Source organism: Primulina tabacum, chromosome 10 (genome assembly GCF_025594145.1).
Source record: "Primulina tabacum isolate GXHZ01 chromosome 10, ASM2559414v2, whole genome shotgun sequence".
NCBI lineage: Eukaryota > Viridiplantae > Streptophyta > Magnoliopsida > Lamiales > Gesneriaceae > Primulina > Primulina tabacum.
The window spans coordinates 21,572,211-21,592,034 of record NC_134559.1 but is presented as its reverse complement, the minus strand read 5'-3'; the positions used below and the strand labels follow the sequence as shown (position 1 = coordinate 21,592,034).

The following is a 19,824-nucleotide window of genomic DNA, read 5'->3' as shown; positions in this document are numbered from 1 at the left end:
GAATGAAAACGATTGAATAAACCTATGAAAATTCTGCAAAGAGTTTGCTAGAATTTGTGCGAGAGATGTGTGTCTTTCGTCTCAGTTGATACCTTCCTTTTTTTCTATGTATTCAGTTTTTCCCATTCTCTTCACGACTCACGATTTTCTCATGTTTTTTTTTTCTCAAGTCCTAACAATGATATCGATAGAAAAATATTGGAATTGAATCGACCTAACAATTTGGTCGAACTAATTAACGTTTTGAAGGCTTTTTTTATTTGTCTCATACGAAAGAAAATAATTAATATATCATCAGAAAATGCAAAAATTAATGCGGGTGGAAATATAGAAGCAGATTGATGCTAACTAGGTAACGTATCAGAAAAGCCTAAGAAAGTGCCATAAATTTTGTATTAAATAGATGCATGTTCCAGATTTTTGCAAGACAAGAGCCGGTTTGGTTTGGAATCAATTTCCGACGAGAGAGACGGAGTGTTGGTGGGGGCGATTGTTATAATACACATGTTGACAAGAATAAGATTTAGGGTTTGGAATAAACTCAACTTTAACATCGGACATAATCCAATATAATCAGAGACGGGTGAGATTTTTTGTTTTTTTTTTAAATCATATCCTAGTACTTTTCCAAAAGCTTTATCTAATTATAGTGATTTTGTATGCTTTATCAAACTACCGTAAAAATTAAACTAACAAAAATTATTCTATGTTACTCCGCATTTTGTAGGAGCGGGGCATAAATGTAACGCCACTCACCACTAAAACAGACGAGATAAATAATTTTCAAAAAAAATATTTGCAATGCCCGTCTTTACATCAGGCGGGGCATGGAAATATGAAATATATATATATAATTTATATATAAGCAAACCATATATAAATAAAAAAAATAACAGATGCCGTATCGTTTTGAAAATATTTATTTAAAAAAAATTTATTTATCCTACTTGTGGGACTCGGACACTAATCAATTTTTAATCATCATCAGGATCAATTTACTAATCAAGTAATTAGGGTCATAAAATTTTTTCCTTTTTAATGCGGAATGTAGTGAAATCAAACTAATATACAACTCAGTATAAAATAAAGTACAAGTCCTGTACCATCTACAAATCAGTAAAAACTAAGGTTCACATCTAATTATCAAGTGCCAAAACCATATATACATCAAAGTCCGAAGTCTCCACTCTATCACGATCTCTCCTCATCTCCTGGACCCTGATCCTGTCCCACCTGTTGTCATGTACACATACAAACAAGACAACAGCCGGATAATTCCGGTGAGAATATAATCCCAGTATAAATCAACGAAACATGCAATCATATAAACAAATATAAAGCATGTAACAGATAACAGCAATTGGTATCAAAATCTGAAACATAATCAATATCAGACTGTCGACAATACTCGTAACTCTACAATTCAGACTAGACTCAATCCTAGTCTAGGGATCCTGGTTTCCAGAAGTTGGCATTCCTATATCGACCAACAGTAATAGAAAAGACTCCAGTTCTATCCACGTCGATAGGGTATCGATCACCAGTAATAGAAGAAGCTCTGATTTTATCCACATCGATATACTATCGATCACCAGTAATAGAAGAAACTCCGATTCTATCCACATCGATATGATATCGATCATCAGTAATAGAAGAGTTACGATTCTATCCACATCGATACAGTACCGATCACCAGTAATAGAAGAAGCCACATTTCTATCCACATCGATAGCCAATCATCCGGTGACAGACTTTGGCACTATCGCCAATACACTATCTTGTGACATCGTGCAATGTGCCCGTGGCGATCCCGCCACTATCAGGCACTTCTGTCACAAGATTACTCGTCTAATACCTGTTATCTATTAATCAAGAAAACAAGTACATCAATCAAATCAATGCAAATATCAATGCAATAAAGTAAAGTATGTGATTTAGGGAAACTTAGGTCTAAACCGACTTAAGTCGATCTCCCGATACCACATTGACTTATACCTTTCGTTTGTAGTCACTGTCTGAAGCAATCTCAGTTCTGAACTCAAGATTGTCTTTGTAAATCTGAAATGACATACCGGGAATACTAATATCAATATTCCATTCTCAATTCAATACTGAATCATGGTTAATCTGGATTTAATTCAAAATCAACGGTATAACGGTACAATCTCAATATTCTCGTCAATACAACATCACCAGATAACAGTTACAATCCATAACCAATATCCAATATAATCTATAATCCAGTTCCAATTCAAATCTTTCCGGTATAAATCAATATACCCTAAAAAATTCATAACAATTCCATAATCAGTCCGTTTCTCAATCTGACTTCGATTCTATGACGTTTAACATGTCAAGAACATCATATATGACGTGTATTCAATTCCAACAACATCATAATTTCAAAACATGTCAAAACGTAGTAAAACTTACGTCCAGTTGTAGCCTACGTTGCTAGGAACTCGGTACCGAAGTCGGATTCAAAATCAGACGGACGGATTTTGCACAAAAGGCGTAAGGATTTTCTATAACTTTACAGAGACTTTTCTCGACTCTTTTCTCGGAGATAATGAAGGAGGAACGAAGCTTTGTTACATATATATATATATTGCATTCACGCATGTAAAGCAAATGGCCGATCCTACATGCAACACGTCTCGCGCATATGCGCGACCCTTCTCCGCGCATATGCGCGAGGCGATAAACCCTGGCGCGTACCTTCACGGCATCTCGCGCATATGTGCGCACCTATTCCGCGCATATGCGCGAGGAATTGTTCAAAACTCTCGGGTTGTCTCGCGCATATGCCCGGATACACGTCGCGCATATGCGCAAGGCTCTCTGGACATGGTATGCACAGCTCGCGCATATGCGCGCACACCCACCGCGCATATGCGCGAGTCCCTCTGTCCATTTCGCGCATGTGCGCATCTCATGTCGCGCATGTGCGCGAGAGGTACTGTCCTCGCACATCATTCGTTTCACGCCGCCTCAAATCGTGTCCCGATTAATCCTTTCGTAATCACATAAAATTATAAATAAATCATCGTTAATTACAGTGATTAATTCTCGGGCATTACACTACTTGTGCTAACGCAGAATATATTAAATTTGATAATATTACGGCGAGAAAAAGATTTTAATTTATTATTTAAGAATTTTGATTCATGCTGTCCCGTCATAAGAGTCGGCGGGCAGCAAAAAAAACTTCATTTTACAATGGGCGGGGCTGGTTGATATAAGTAGCCATATTATATTTCGTATTTTTTTAACTATATTACTCATAATGTTTTATAATAATTTTTTAAAAAATATAAATTTAAATATTTTAAATTATGTCGTTTTATTAATAAAAAATTATATTATATTTATTTATTTTTAGTTATGAGAATTGTACTACTCAATATATTATTATTAGTACAAAGATTGAATTAGAGTTTAGAGAAGTGAATAAAATCTTTTAGAATTTTCTAAATTTTGTATCATTCTTAACAGTTTTTAGTCAACTAAAAAATATTCTTAAACGACTACATTTTTGTTGGACAACTGAAAAATGAAGAAATGGTCCGATTTGACTAGTGACTAACTATATTTGACAGTTTAACAATAAACGATTTGAAATGTGATATGCAAGAATATAGAGTGTCTAATGAAATAACACAAGTGTGTTTATGGAAGTTCGAAGATAAAACTCATTTGTTATCACTTCTTCCACTTAGGTAATTTTCTACTAAAAGACTTTGGTTTTACAACGATTTGTAACAACTCACTTCATCTAAAACTTGTCATTGTCTTCTTAGTGATCACTTTACAAATCTGTTTAGATTTATAATTATATAAAAAATTGTATATATATGTACATGTTAATATTATATATAAGACATGGATATAAATATATACTCATACATATATATAATATACCAATGCTATTATATATATATATATATATATATAACACGTAGAGATGGGGGCTCAAAAATTAAAACTGTGTCGCCTCTACAATGGGCGGGGCTACAAAAAAAATTGAAGTTTTGTTGCTATACAGCATGAATCAATTTTTTTTTTTCAGTTTTACGTTATTTTGTTAAAATTTTGAAAAATACGATAGTTTGATGAAGATTTTAGAAGAAAGACTATAAACTGATAAAACTCTCGAGACAGATCGACTCGATACTTATACTGTAATAAGGGGCACCCACATTTTTTATGTACAGTAGCGTTTCTGATTTTTGGACAAAATGATCTTTTATATTTTCTTTTCCTGTCTCTAGAAAACCAAACCTACGAGACACTTGCACAACACATGCGGTTCAGGCAACAAAGATTTTTGAACTGATTTAAACTTTGATTTGATTCAAATAATTCTAAACAAAGTTTATTAGTTTGAACTTTGATTAAATGATATACTCGCACCAATACAGTTATAATCAAACACTTGTTGAACAACAACTAACCATTACTCGGTTTATGAAGCAATATAACTCAAAATTTTAGTTCGGATACAAACTTGCTAAAATTTGAAGGCCTCCCTCTTCTCTTATGAGGAGAACAAAATCCCATTCTTCACCTTGCCTTCAACTGTTATATGTTGTCCGAACAAAGCTCTGGTATAATCAGCCTGGTTTTTATGACGAAGAAACATGTAGCCATGAAGCCAAACTCGAAACATTCGAGAATTGCACATGCCTAAGCAGCACATCTAGCAACAGCGGACCCAGACTTTTCAGCCTTAACCAACTTCAGTCCGTAACAAAGCTATATCTTGCTTGCTCCTGTGTGCTCAAAAGGACATTTCTACAAGCCCATCCCGCGCCTAACATATTTTCATTCAGCAAATCAAGATTGTTTCGCGAAGATTTCTTGCTTTCCTCCATCAATGTAGACCACTTCTCGATCACTGAATTCGAGGAATCACAAGCTTCAGACACATTCTCCCAATCGACCACATGGAGGCCCTTTCGAATGTAGCAAGCCTATGTATAACACAAGACCACAAACAATCATCATGCATAAGCCACTTCGTAGAATTTGTGGAGTTGAACACGAATTATTGAAGTTTATTTAAATAATTGATGCAGTTTTGTATAACGTTAAAGTACAATATACATTGAATTTCTCTGGTAGATGTAACATAATATTCATATATGAAATCAAGATGGCTTCTGTGTAGGTCTTTATTTTACAATTTCTCTCTTCAATGTTTTATTTTTATTGTTCCTAATAGCATCCACAACAAAAGAGCTTCATACATTGTTTCGAACCATACAATTTATGGATAACGTCAAAACTTTTTTTGCAAATCGATGAAATAGCGTTATCTACGATCTTAATAAGAAAAATAATTTCTTGAAGAACGATTATTCACCTGTAATAAGCCCATGATAACATCTGAGGTTGCCGCACCTTCCCGTAGACAAACAACAATTCCTAGCTGTAATCAAGTAAATATGGTCGAGCATGAGAAGCAGAAAAAACTTGTAGCAGTAGAATTGAAATCTAAAGAGTTCAGCATAGGGGCTTGTTTTTATGCACGTACGTCCCTTAATCTAAATCCGTGATTGAGGCTTTCTAAGTATATGAAGTAGAAATCATCATTGCTTAAAGATCTCATTGTCTTAATTGATAGCCTCGGTATTATCCTCTTCAAGTTCAAGCAACCGATTCTGATGGGCAGCATCTCCATTCCTGCCCTACAGCTTAGTTAGATATGTATCTGATTCTAAAGAAGTTTAATGGAGACACTTGAAGATTTTTATCATGGTGAAAAACCTCACCACTGTTCCGAAAGAAACCAACGCCTTCCATTTTACTCACTTGGGCTGGAGAAGGAACATCTCCTAGCTCAATCCATGTTTTTATTATCAACTCAAGCCTATCCTGTACAGAAATGTATTACGTACATGCTTTGTTGGCTTGCTACTACCCATAATAAGAAAAAAATGAAATTTTCCCACATTTTAAACATGGATCAATGCGTTTAAATCAAAATACGTCACTGTAAAAGAACTCGTATAAAGTAGAGTTTTGAAACTAAATAAACAATATTGGTTGATTAAAAAATTATGCAATATAACGAAGAACCAACCTTAGTTAAAGTTTGCAAATGCACATGTTTTAGACCTTGATAAATCCCAAAAAGATCAACAGTGGAGAAGATAGGGTATGCAACAAATGGTAGAGCCGCCAATAATCTTCGCAACACAACAAACAAGTTAAAAAGTACACATGAAGTCTTAAATTGATCTTAGTAATGCTTTTATGTTGAAAAATAATCCTAATTTCCTGTACTTGCTTAAGCTCTAACCAACCTATTACACTTTAATCAGTAATATCCAAAGACATTTGAAACATAGATTTTCAGGGGAGTGTCAGAAGAAGACTAGAAACCTTTTATTGTTTTTGAACGTGATATTCAGAGCGGCCGCGAGCAAGAGACCTATATTATCAAAGCACACTGTTTGAATCTGAAACCCGGACCCTGAATTAGATTTCATAGAATGGAGAATTATTACATCAATTCAAATGGAATCCTCTATCTACCTGGGATTTTGCAGAAACTTCGCCAAGATTGTCCGAAGATGCAAAGCTTCTATGCACAGCAGACTAACAACAGAAAACCTTATTTTATATATACTGAACTGGTTGCCATTATATTAAGAAAAGAAAAATTATTTGCATACTCAGATGTACAAAACTTACAGAACTAAAAAGGCTAAATGTCTAACTTATGTGAATTATATGCAGAATGCTTCCATGGCGTAAAAGAATAGATATCTAAGACTTACACCAGTTGCAAGATGGCAAGCAAGGCTTATTTGCTTAGCAATGTTGGCCATTGTTGCAAGAAGCAGGAAATTGTCAGGAAAGATGGGAGTCAACAACTCAACTCCAATGCTCAAACTGAATAGCACAGAGGTTGTGAACCTGACTCTCTTCGTTTCAAATAAGAGAAAGTCAGCAGTTTTGTTAAAGAATTTTATGAAAATCTAACTGCATAAACAAAATGATATTTCTTTCAGTATTTAGCAACTACACCCAATTCAATGAAGAAATACAGTTCACTAATATGTAATGCCCAAATATAAGACAGACGAGAATGAATTTATAAAACAATGAGTAGATGATATACAGTAGTTTCCAGTGAAGCCCAAAGTGCAAAATCTCTTGCAGTGCTAGTGGCTTGGGAGTTGAAGCATGACAGGTAATAAACCGAGTAACCGACAATTACATCCATGATTCATCAGTATCTGATGAACAAATATGAACTCTTATATTACCACCTCTAAATGAGGGTAAGAGACTGTGTAAGAGTAGATGCCCTACAAGCCAACGGTTGGCTAGGGAATTTATTGACTCAAGTGAAATAAACAATCTTTATTTTAATATAATTTAACATTTTATGGTCTTGTTATACTTTATCTGTATACTCATGCAAACAACATAGATAAAGTCCTTGATTATGCTTTAATACAAATGAATCGTAATTCGATGTTGAAACTCATTTGTAAACACTGCATATTCTAAATTCGTTCCTAGTCGATTCAGCAGCCTAAAACAGGGATAAAGGCCGCTTGAGCTCGAGACTAACATCTGTGATGTTGTATACTGCGTTTCTTGGTAAGGGCATAGAGATGTCCAAACATGCAGATGGGTAGTCATTTGATGATTATACCGAACAACCCTCTCTCGGACTTTCCAAGTGGTTATCATTCATCGAGAGGATAAGTCCGTGGTTATGATTGTACATCATTAGTCCTTACGACCCGGGACAACACTGAGGCTCTATATGCTAGGGCTGTGCTTTGACTCGTTTACCGGCTCCAGGAGAGTCATCAGGTGGCGAGGTTGGGTACAGTTGCGACACATGTAGGAGCCAGTGCATTGTAGTCGGGGATTCACCGCTCATATACGGGTGTGGATATCCTATGTGATCTGATGAAATAATAGTGCATGGAATCTCTGGCCAGAGTACGAGATGTACATTGGAGAAGGAGTTCTCCAAATAGTACACGTGATGCCACTATTATAGTTATCACATAGTTATCGAATTAATATGCAACCCTCGATAAACCAATGGTTGCAGATTCGATCGTGATATATGAGATGAAGGGACCGTACTGTACGTTAATCATAATCAACTGGTTCTTGCAGGCACTATCAGTGATACCTATGGGATCATGGGGCGATGCTACTAGACGCTCTTACCATGATCCGATGGGTGCAATCAGAAATGAGTTCTGACATTCTTGATCAAGGAGTTGATGAAAAGAATGGGGTTAACTAGGGTAAGCCCGAATAAAAGATTATGTCCTGAATCACAAAGAGTTGTGAACCCACGGCTAGCTGTATCCCTGAACCATTGAGGGTCACACAAGCACTGGTTTACTTGTTCCCGTTGAGATAATAAATTCAAGGAGTTGAATTTATAGAAAACGTTGAGATAATAAATTCAATGAGTTGAATTTATAAGAAATAAGTTTGATATGATCAATCGATAAGCTTATAAACAAGGTTTATAAAAGCTTATAGAAATTTTTGAGAGTATGACTGATAAAATAGTCAAAGGGAGTGCACTTGTCTTATTTGGCCTTTAGTGATCTCGAAATTAAAGTGTGCATCATAATAACAATAAGTTGAAATTGTCACGTCGATGATGTTGGATCGTCGATCGGGATTATGATGAGATTAATGTAATGGAAGCATGTATCATGGGCTTGTAATAGTATAAGCACATCATGCTAATTTATTAAAGTTCAAATGAGCTTTAATAATTAAATTTTATTTTAATGAATTAAAATATAACCCATTAAGTTTTTATTAAATATGGTATTGATTTATGTAATATGAAAATATTCATGATACCATAATTTAAAACTTGCACACAAAGAAAATAATATTGGATGATTAGTTGTGTGCCATTTTCGAGAGTCACCATGTTTGGATATGAATTAAGAATCTTTAATTAACTTAATTAATTGGAGTAATTAAGTAAAGAAAGATTAGTATTAAAATAAGGATATTATTATTCTTAATTGGACAAGCATCATCCGAAAGCTTTTGGGCATGGATTTTAGAATCTATAGTTTACTTAATTAATTAGATTAATTATGTAAATGATGGATTAAAGAAATAACTAGAATATTTCTTCTAATTAAAAAGAGATTCATTCGAGACATAAAAAAAAAAAGGGTTCTTGCCTCAAAACTTTCGGCTATTCCTAATTCCAAAAACCTCTCGAAAATTCCTTCAAAAGCAAGAAAAATTTGGCTTAGATGATTGAGTCAAATTTTGCGTGTTCTATCTCTACGTAAAACATCTTCTAATTTTCTAGTGCAAATTAGAAGAGGAACAAGTAATCTGGTCGTGGACCTGATTCGAAGATTAAAGAAGGAGATCGAAGAACGTTCGTAGGGATTTACAACAAGAGCTACGTCCGCTTATATCGGAGTAGTCGGAGTCAAGTGAATTAATTCACCAAAGGTATAATTTTTCTGACATCCTATGTATGTTTGATTATGAAAACCATACGAGTGTCCAAATATTATTTTGTTTTTCAAAATAAAATAAAAAATTGTAAATCTTCCGCTGCGTTTGGGCACGTAGAAAACCGAGATCCAACAGTGGTATCAGAGCCAAGGTTTTTTCCTAAATCGTATGGTTTGATATTGAATAATTTATTTCTAACCACACAAGAAAATTTTTCAGAAAATTGATGCACCATAAAATTATTTTTTTTCAGAAAACAAAAAAAAAAAAAAATTAATCTGCCCGGAACTGTTCCGGGTAGTCGTGTGCGCTGGGACGCGCACGGCAGCGCGCAGCGTGCGCGCGGGGCGTAGGACGCCCGCGCGCAGCGCGTGCGGCGTGGGGACGCCAGCGCGCAGCGCACACGGCGTCCTGCACGCCAGCGCGCAGCGCCGCGCGCAGGCGCGCACAGGGGCTACCGCCACTGCCCGAAACGTTCGGGCAGCGAGGGCGACTACCCGGGATCGTCTCCGGAAGCGTGCTGAATGGCGGGCTTGAATTGTTTGGGCCCATGGTGCAATTTTCTGATTTTTCAAATTTTTGGGCAAAATTGATATTTTTTGAAAATTGGTTCAATTTTTATTTTGGAAATTAATTTTTGAAAAATTAATAATTTTTTTGTGAAATAAATAATTAAAATATGATTTTAATTATTTATGGTAAAAATGAGTTTTACAAGAAATCAATTATTATTGATTTAATTGGAAATTAAATAAAGGAGTTTATTTAATTTATTAAATTCTTTAATAATTGTGGTGGTTAGTGATAAATTATTAGATATATGATTGATCAGTTAATTAAATTTGTTTAATTAATTGATGTTAATATTTGATATTAAATGCATGAAGGATGATCGAGAGCCTTGACCAATGTGTTAGGTGTATGTTAGGATATTTTACTGTTTTATTCGTTTTGTTAATATTTGATATTATTAAAGTGGGCCTGGTTTATGGCCCGTTCCCACCCCATGAGATGTATCCCTTATGTGCCATGACTATTTAAATGTAATTATTAGAAATAGTGGGAGATCAAGACTGGAAGATGGTGGGCCCGATGAACGAGATGAAGACATGTAAAATATTGGAAGCTCTTGTAATAGTTGCATTTGCATCCCTGCATTCACCTAGGTTTTGGACCTGGATCCATGTATGACTCACATGGATCTAATAGTGTTGGCAATCGATCATCCTTATTTATTGTTGAATGTCATATTATAATATATGCGATATATAGTAGTATGCATGTATGTATATTATAAGATAATATAGTTGCATGAATCCGGCAAACATACAAACTCGTGGCACGCGATTTTTAAATTAAAATGATGAGACAATCTTAAAATTAAAATCCCTCATTTTGAATATGATTCAAAATTTATATCAAACCGAAAAAGTAAAAATTAAAAGAGTTTAATTTTTTCTTGCCTTCCATCAACCGTGGTTGCATGTTGATCGCTACCCGCGGACAGTGTCTGGCTCATATTATTGGGGAGGCCTGTACGCCGGAAAGCTGTGACTTCCACCGGACATATGATGTGAATTGAGTGGAACTCCCATGACTTCGGCTCATATTATTGGGGGAACTCATGGCGACCGTTTACTACAATTCAATATTGATGGGTCAGTTTGACACGCGAAAATAAACGGCGTCATATTATTGGGTCCTTATTAAACGTGAGGCAAAACACGCGGAGGTTGCATAGGGATGCAATTGGATTCTACCTTTTAGAAATTATAATTGGCTGATATTATTCGGGATTATAATTGGCTAATTGGACTCTACGTGCCCACTAAAGAAATACGATTTCCCTTTTTTCATCAGAGGGTGGTGGAAATGTCAAAATAGTGGGAGGGAGATTTATAAAATAAAATCCATATTTTATATCTTAAAATTATTTTAAAATAATCAGCAACCATTATTCTGTTTCCATATCAGTATATTTTTCGATTTCGTCACGTAATAAATTTTTATTATTAACAAGCTAATCGAATCTAATTTTCAAGACTGGTTGGGAAAATTGTTCTGAATTCAGAGAAAATGACATACACACTAATGTCAGTCTTGTTGAACTGACAATGCATGCAAGATGGTGGGACCATAGTATGCAAGCTAAAGTGTGATGTGCTCGCTTCTATGTCAAATGAACTGTAGGGACAGTTTGAGGAAATTTTGAATGCTGCTGACATTCGAATGCACGTGAAGAGTTGCATGGTGCATGAAACTATGCACACCACTTTCAAGGAGCTCATGACTACATGCATGCAAGATGGGGCTCTGACCCATGAGCGTGGTGTACATATGATTGGGCTTATTGAAAATGTGGTGGGCCTGGAATATGTGATTCCTAACGAGTTAATTGATAACATCAATTTGTTGTGTTTATCTTCCTCATTTGACGGGGTTATGGTGAACTTCAAGTTTAATAAGATATTTGATAGCCTTGAAGAGCTAGTCAATATGCTTATAACTTATGAGATCACCATAAAATAAGAAAAATCGTTGTTTTCTAATGGGCCTCTCGTCAGACGAAAATGGCCCACAAGGTAAGGGAAAGAAATGTTCTGCCCCTCACAAGAAAAACAATCCCAATAAGAGGCAAACTCTGAAAGACACTTAAAAGGCCTACAAAGCCCGATAAGTTAGAACATATTTATTTCACTGCAAGAAGTCCGGACATAAGAAATTATATGTGCCAGAAATGTTCTGGAAATGATAAGTGAATGTCCGAGTAAACATGATTTCAACAACAAACAAAATAAAGTTAGATGATCCAAATCCCACACAAATATGGCACGCTAGACTGTCATATTTCCCAAAGGAGGATGCACAAGCTAGTGGGAGAAGGCATGTTTGACTTGTCAGACATAAATTCTCTACATGCTTGTAAGTCCTGTTTAAAAGGAAAAATGACTAAGACTCCATTCAATGGAAACGTGGAACGTGCACATGGTCTACTGGATTTGATCCACACAGACATTTGTGACCCGCTAAGTGTTAGCACAAAATATGGGCAATCCTACTTCATTACCTTTACTGATGACCATTCGAGGTATGGGTGTGTTTATTTGATAAAACACAAATCTGAAGCATTTGAAAGGTTCAAAGAATTCAGATCTGAATAGAAAACCAGCTGGAAAGAGTATTAAGACATTTCAATCTGATCGAAGTGGAGAATACTTGAGTGCTGAATTTTTGGGTTATCTAAAAGAGAATGTGATTCTCTCACAGTGGACTCCACCAGCAACACCACAATTGAATGGTGTTTCTGAACCTCGTAAGCGAACCTTGTTGGACATGGTTCGATCCATGATGAGATTCACTGAATTGCCTACATCGTTTTGGGGCTTTGCGCTTGAAACTGCGGCAATGTTGTTGAATAATATCTACGCTAAAGCAGTTGATAAAACACCATATGAGATATAGATGAGAAAAACTCCCAAATATTCTTACGAGAGAATATGGGGATGTCCTGCTTACGTGAAGTAGACAGTGGTAGACAAATTGGATAGTGGATCCATTTTGTGCTACTTTGTAGAATATCCAAAGAATTCTGTTGGGTATTATTTCTATCGTCCCAATGAAGCAAAAGTGTTTGTTTCAAGAAATGCCACCTTTTTGGAAAAGGAATTTCTATTAGATAGAAAAGGCAAGATGATAGAACTTGAAGAAATTCAAGATACTCCCTCAACTGTAGAAGTTTAACCCATTTCCAAGAACCAGTAGTTGAAGTACAAGCTCCTAGGAGGTCTGATAGAGTTATTAGACCACCTGCAAGATATACGCTTCTTCATGAACGAAGCCACGATGAGCATTGTATTGGATGTGATCCAATGAATTTCAAAGAAGCAATATATGATACTGATTCAACCAAATGGCTTGAAGCCATCCAGTCAGAAATGGACTCTATGTATTCAAACCAAGTCTGGACATTAGTGGATCCACCTGAGGGAATTGTTCCCATAGGATGCAAATGGATCTACAAAATAAAGCTTGGGGCGGATGGGAAGGTAGTGACCTTCAAAGTAAGACTGCTTGGAAAAAGGTTATACTCAAAGGCAAGGAGTTGACTATGAGGAAACTTTTTCACCAGTTGCTATGTTTAAGTCCATTAGAATACTACTAGCCATAGCATCATGGTATGACTATGAGATATGGCAAATGGATGTAAAGACTGCATTCCTCAATGGAGATATCAAAGAACAAATTTATATGTCTCAACCTGAGGGATACACATCAGTAGGAAGTGAGCATAAGGTATGCAAACTTCAGATATCAATATATGGTCTCAAGCAGGAGTCAAGGAGTTGGAACCTCAGATTTGATAGCACTATCAAAGAGTTTGGTTTTGCTAAGAATCTTGAGGAACCATGAGTGTACAAGAAAGTTAGTGGGAGTGCGGTGACATTCCTAGTACTTTATGTTGATGATATCCTGCTCATTGGGAATGATGTAGGATTACTGCATTCAACTAAAGTATGGTTAGCCAGTAAATCCTCCATGAAAGACATGGGTGAAGAATCCTACGTATTGGGAATACAAATCTATAGAGATGGATAAAAGAGGATGCTAGGACTCACCCAAGTCACTTATATCGATACCATTTTGAAACGATTCTCTATGGAAGAGTCCAAGAGAGGATACTTACCAATATGTCATGATGTTACTCTATCTAAAGCTTTGTGTCCCAAAACTGATGAAGAGATAGAGATGATGACACATATTCCATATGCGTCAGCCATTGGTAGTATCAGGTATGGTGTGATATAGACACGTCCTGATGTTGCTTACGCTCTGAGTTTTACAAGCAGATATCAGGCAATTCCGAAAAGTTCCAAGTAAGACACCGTTGCGGATTCCACCACTGAAGCTGAATACATTGCTGCATCTGATGCAGCCAAAGAGGTAGTTTGGATGAGGAATTTTGTCCAAGAGTTAGGCGTTATTCCTAATGGAGTTGATCCAGTCCCGTTGTACTGGAACAACACTGGTGCCATTGCACGAGCAAAGGAACCAAGGTCTCATCAGCGATCCAAACATGTACTAAGGAAGTTCCACATCATACGGGAGATTGTGGGAAGAGGAGACTTATCAGTCGAAAGAGTCCCCTCCCTCTACAGATAATGTTGCTGATCCACTTACAAAGCCCTTGCCAGGACCATTGTTTGAAAAGCATCGCGAAGCAATGGGATTAAGGGTAGTTGGCTCTAGGGCAAGTGGGAGATTGTAAGAGTAGATGCCCTACAAGCCAACGGTTGGCTAGGAAATTTATTGACTCAAGTGAAATAAACAATCTTTATTTTAATATAATTTAACATTTTATGGTCTTGTTATACTTTATCTGTATACCCATGCAAAAAGCATAGATAAAGTCCTTGATTATGCTTTAATACAAATGAATCGTAATTCGATGTTGAAACTCATTTGTAAACACTGCATATTCTAAATTCATTCCTAGTCGATTCAGCCGCCTAAAACAGGGATAAAGGCCGCTTGAGCTCGAGACTAGCATCTGTGATGTTGTATACTGCGTTTCTTGGTAAGGGCATAGAGAGATGTCCAAACATGCAGATGGGTAGTCATTTGATGATTATACCGAACAACCCTCTCTCGGACTTTCCAAGTGGTTATCATTCATCGAGAGGATAAGTCCGTGGTTATGATTGTACATCATTAGTCCTTACGACCCGGGACAACACAGAGGCTCTATATGCTAGGGCTGTGCTTTGACTCGTTTACCGGCTCCAGGAGAGTCATCAGGTGGCGAGGTTGGGTACAGTTACGACACATATAGGAGCCAGTGCATTGTAGTCGGGGATTCACCGCTCACCTACGGGTGTGGATATCCTATGTGATCTGATGAAATAATAGTGCATGGAATCTCTGGCCAGAGTACGAGATGTACATTGGAGAAGGAGTTCTCCAAATAGTACACGCGATGCCACTATTATAGTTATCAGATAGTTATCGAATTAATATGCAACCCTCGATGAACCAATGGTTGCAGATTCGATCGGGATATATGAGATGAAGGGACCGTACTGTACGTTAATCATAATCAACTGGTTCTTGCAGGCACTATCAGTGATACCTAGGGGATCATGGGCCGATGCTACTAGACGCTCTTACCATGATCCGATGGGTGCAATCAGAAATGAGTTCTGACATTCTTGATCAAGGAGTTGATGAAAAGAATAGGGTTAACTAGGGTAAACCCGAATAAAAGATTATGTCCTGAATCACAAAGAGTTGTGAACCCACGGCTAGCTGTATCCCTGAACCATTGAGGGTCACACAAGCACTGGTTTACTTGTTCCCGTTGAGATAATAAATTCAAGGAGTTGAATTTATAGAAAACGTTGAGATAATAAATTCAATGAGTTGAATTTATAAGAAATAAGTTTGATATGATCAATCGATAAGCTTATAAACAAGGTTTATAAAAGCTTATAGAAATTTTTGAGAGTATGACTGATAAAATAGTCAAAGGGAGTGCACTTGTCTTATTTGGCCTTTAGTGATCTCGAAATTAAAGTGTGCATCATAATAACAATAAGTTGAAATTGTCACGTCGATGATGTTGGATCGTCGATCGGGATTATGATGAGATTAATGTAATGGAAGCATGTATCATGGGCTTGTAAGAGTATAAGCACATCATGCTAATTTATTAAAGTTCAAATGAGCTTTAATAATTAAATTATATTTTAATGAATTAAAATATAGCCCATTAAGTTTTTATTAAATATGGTATTGATTTATGTAATATGAAAATATTCATGATACCATAATTTAAAACTTGCACACAAAGAAAATAATATTGGATGATTAGTTGTGTGCCATTTTCGAGAGTCACCATGTTTGGATATGAATTAAGAATCTTTAATTAACTTAATTAATTGGATTAATTAAGTAAAGAAAGATTAGTATTAAAATAAGGATATTATTATTCTTAATTGGACAAGCATCATCCGAAAGCTTTTGGGCATGGATTTTAGAATCTATAGTTTACTTAATTAATTAGATTAATTATGTAAATGATGGATTAAAGAAACAACTAGAATATTTCTTCTAATTAAAAAGAGATTCATTCGAGACATAAAAAAAAAAAAAGGCTTCTTGCCTCAAAACTTTCGGCTATTCCTAATTCCAAAAACCTCTCGAAAATTCCTTCAAAAGCAAGAAAAATTTGGCTTAGATGATTGTGTCAAATTTTGCGTGTTCTATCTCTACGTAAAACATCTTCTAATTTTCTAGTGCAAATTAGAAGAGGAACAAGTAATCTAGTCGTGGACCTGATTCGAAGATTAAAGAAGGAGATCGAAGAACGTTCGTAGGGATTTACAACAAGAGCTACGTCCGCTTATATCGGAGTAGTTGGAGCCAAGTGAATTAATTCACCAAAGGTATAATTTTTCTGACATCCTATGTATGTTTGATTATGAAAACCATACGAGTGTCCAAATATTATTTTGTTTTTCAAAATAAAATAAAAAATTTTAAATCTTCCGCTGCGTTTGGGCACGTAGAAAACCGAGATCCAACAGACTGTACCTTCAGATTGGTATCAAAAGCAGAAGCAAGAGAAGCGGTGTAGATGCACCTGCTCAGCCTCCCAAGTCCATCCTTCAAAACCCAATTCAGAGCAGCTGCTGATGGGAGAGAACGAGAATAACCAAAGCCAATTGCCCGAAACATTGCCTAATTTCAACCATTCCAATCATCACAGTTAAATGTACTTTCTAATGAATGTCAGGTGCATTGACAGAAATTTGGAAGGAAAGGATACGTAGGAAACATTAATGACACGAACATGAACACACAGGTACATATCTCACATGCGACAGGTCATCTATCTCAAGATTATGCCAGCATTAAAACAAAAATGCACTTGACTGAATCAAACATTTATGTTAGTATCACATTATTCTATCGAATTTCGATTTGCAGAACCATCACTGCCAACAACAAAAAAGGAAAAAGAATAATTTCACAAATAATAGCAAGACCAACATATTTGTCTAAAAGACTCGATACAATCGAAATTTCACCGGTCAAATACAACCAAAATTCAAACCAATGTTTGACTGCAGCAAGAACCACTAAAACAACCCGCCCGAATATTTAAAGTCCTTCTAAACATTCCCAAGACTTAACTTTACAGCAATTTGTGCAAAGGGTTCTTAACTTAGAACCTGGTTGCAAAACAGGTATCCAAATTGAATCCATGCAATTAAACTCGACAATGTCATATTCAAAATAAATTTTTTAGTTCAATCACCCACAAAAGAACCAAGGAATTAACAACCGAATGCCGGAACTCAGAGCTCCTAAGAATTTCCATATTCATCCCAAAATTTGAACTCTATAAAAAGAATTTCTAATCAGAAATTTATGCAGGAAAAACACCGCAACATTACATTAAATACCTGTGTAGCAAGAACCTGAAGAGCAGAGCTGAACACTCTGTGCAAGAATTTCCATTTCACATATTCCAAATAGTTTTCACTCACTTCCCTCGGAAGAAAGAAATTCCTCACAGCAGACCAACAAAATCTACCCAATTTCCTCACCCCATCTTCGTAATCAATGAAAAAATCCCAAAAACGAAATCCATTTATCCCATTAACAGAAACCAATTTCTGCTCCCTTCTATCCCAAACGTACCTTGAAACCGTTCCAGAGTGGCGAACCACAAAAGGAAAGTCTAAAGTTTCGGGAACTTCATCGTTTAGGCGGCAAGAATGGAAATTTTCGTGAAAATCATGGCTGCAACTGAAGGAGGTTGTTAAAGAAGTTTTCGGCAAGATTAAGGATTTAAGAGAGGTTTTTGGTATGGTGGGTTTGGGTATCTTGGGGCTGGGCATGTTCAAGCTGTGCGGTGGATTCCATTTGCAGTGATGGGGTCGCGAGTTTGGATGTATTTGTATTGTTGCTTCCATGAGAATGAACATGGTGTGATTCAGTAAATGATTCATGTCTTACTTCCGTCAATCGGCAAGGTTAACGATGACAGGGCCGTGTCCTATATGATATTTATTTATCAATCAACCAGTATTAATAATTAATGTAAATTGAGAAAACGAATTTTTTTTCATCTTTACGCCTATGTAAATTTATTTGTTATCTTCTCGTAAATACTATATCTCAAAAATTTCACAATACAAGATAATAATTTATAACATGCTCGAAAATATATTATCCAATCCAACAACGTAAGAACACACTAGCCAAAATAATCTAAATCGAATGAAGAGCAGGTCAAGCTCGATTCCTCCAATCAATTCAAATCCAAATAGTAAAAAATACTACACACAACTATTCGGAGCATCTCTTCGGTAAAAGTTTAGACTCCAATAATGTACAATAATATATGAGACTCAACAACTCAAAACAGCTCACTGGACTCAACTGAAAGAGACTCCACTATCTGTTTGAGGCTTCTTGTGGGGTCTTTTCCCTCACAGGCTTTCCCAATGCATCATTATCATATTCAAACATATAATTTATCATTCGTAGACGAATTGGTTCGAACAGAAGGACATCAACATAGAACGAAATAGAGAAACATAAACGAACAAACAGACGGTACGAAAACGATTTGAAGCACCTAGGTAAATTTAGAAATCAACACTTGTACATAAAATGCAGTAGACGATCATATTTTAAAACATACATAATCTTTAAAACATATAAACTCACTTACTCTTGATTTAATTATGTCGCTTGAACTTGATCGGAACTCGGACGAACTTTAGTAGAACTTGGACAGTACTTTGTTGATGCTTTGAGCAAAGTTTGGACTTATTTCAGCAACACTTTGACGTGTTTTTTTGTGGCTTGAAAAGACTGCACGATCTTTTCCTTCTTTTCTTGCCTTGGCCGAAACTTTGAAGTGAAATGAGAAGAGATTTTAGTGTGATGTTTGCCTCAACATATGGGGGTATTTATAGGTAAAAAAGGACCCTTCTCCTCCCCATTATTCAGTCGTCCATGACCCTTCAAATGCCCCAAAGATGATGGCCCAAATAGCCTTCAAGTTGTCAACTATTATCCACAACCAAGGGTCACCTTGGTGTACTCAAAGGTCATTCCTTACACATTGATTATGTCCCATTTTTAGCTCATCTCATGGCTTAAATTTTGTCTCCTTTAGGACAAGCATCAATGAGCTTCCTTGAGATGAGGGTTTTAGCTTGTGAGCTATGGGTTTCTTCTCGAGAATAAATGAGCTTCCTTGAGCTGAGTTTTTTAAGCTTGTGAGCAAAAATTTTCCTCTTCCGAGCGACGTCCCTTCAATTC

General features: G+C 36.2%; 1 protein-coding gene across 3 annotated transcripts; it reads right to left on the bottom strand.

Moving 5' to 3' along the window:
- Positions 1-4,394: 4,394 nt before the first annotated feature.
- On the bottom strand, positions 4,395-18,559 carry LOC142505471 (protein root UVB sensitive 4-like). 3 transcript variants are annotated; one of them, XM_075618453.1, is made up of 10 exons: positions 17,952-18,559; positions 17,077-17,223; positions 6,786-6,932; positions 6,541-6,603; positions 6,388-6,464; positions 6,086-6,191; positions 5,775-5,877; positions 5,537-5,685; positions 5,366-5,431; positions 4,396-4,973 (listed from the first exon to the last, which is right to left on the bottom strand). In XM_075618453.1, exons 1-10 carry the CDS (start codon positions 18,498-18,500, stop codon positions 4,740-4,742), a joined length of 1,641 nt encoding a protein of 546 aa, XP_075474568.1. In that variant the 5' UTR covers positions 18,501-18,559; the 3' UTR covers positions 4,396-4,739. The 3 variants fall into 3 exon arrangements, with proteins under 3 accessions (XP_075474570.1, XP_075474568.1, XP_075474569.1); XM_075618454.1 differs by lacking the exon at positions 6,086-6,191 and having other exon boundaries at positions 5,775-5,872; XM_075618455.1 differs by lacking the exons at positions 5,537-5,685; positions 5,775-5,877 and having other exon boundaries at positions 4,395-4,973.
- Positions 18,560-19,824: the final 1,265 nt, after the last annotated feature.

What these genes read in the sequence shown, in the direction of transcription:
- LOC142505471 (XM_075618453.1), bottom strand. Translation starts at nt 18,500, where the DNA reads ATGAATCATTTACTGAATCACACCATGTTCATTCTCATGGAAGCAACA. An exon ending in TTCAGGTTCTTGCTACACAG is followed by an intron (nt 17,224 to 17,951) that starts GTATTTAATGTA and finishes GGTTGAAATTAG; the next exon opens with GCAATGTTTCGGGCAATTGG. An exon ending in ACGTTCAAAAACAATAAAAG is followed by an intron (nt 6,192 to 6,387) that starts GTTTCTAGTCTT and finishes TGTGTTGCGAAG; the next exon opens with ATTATTGGCGGCTCTACCAT.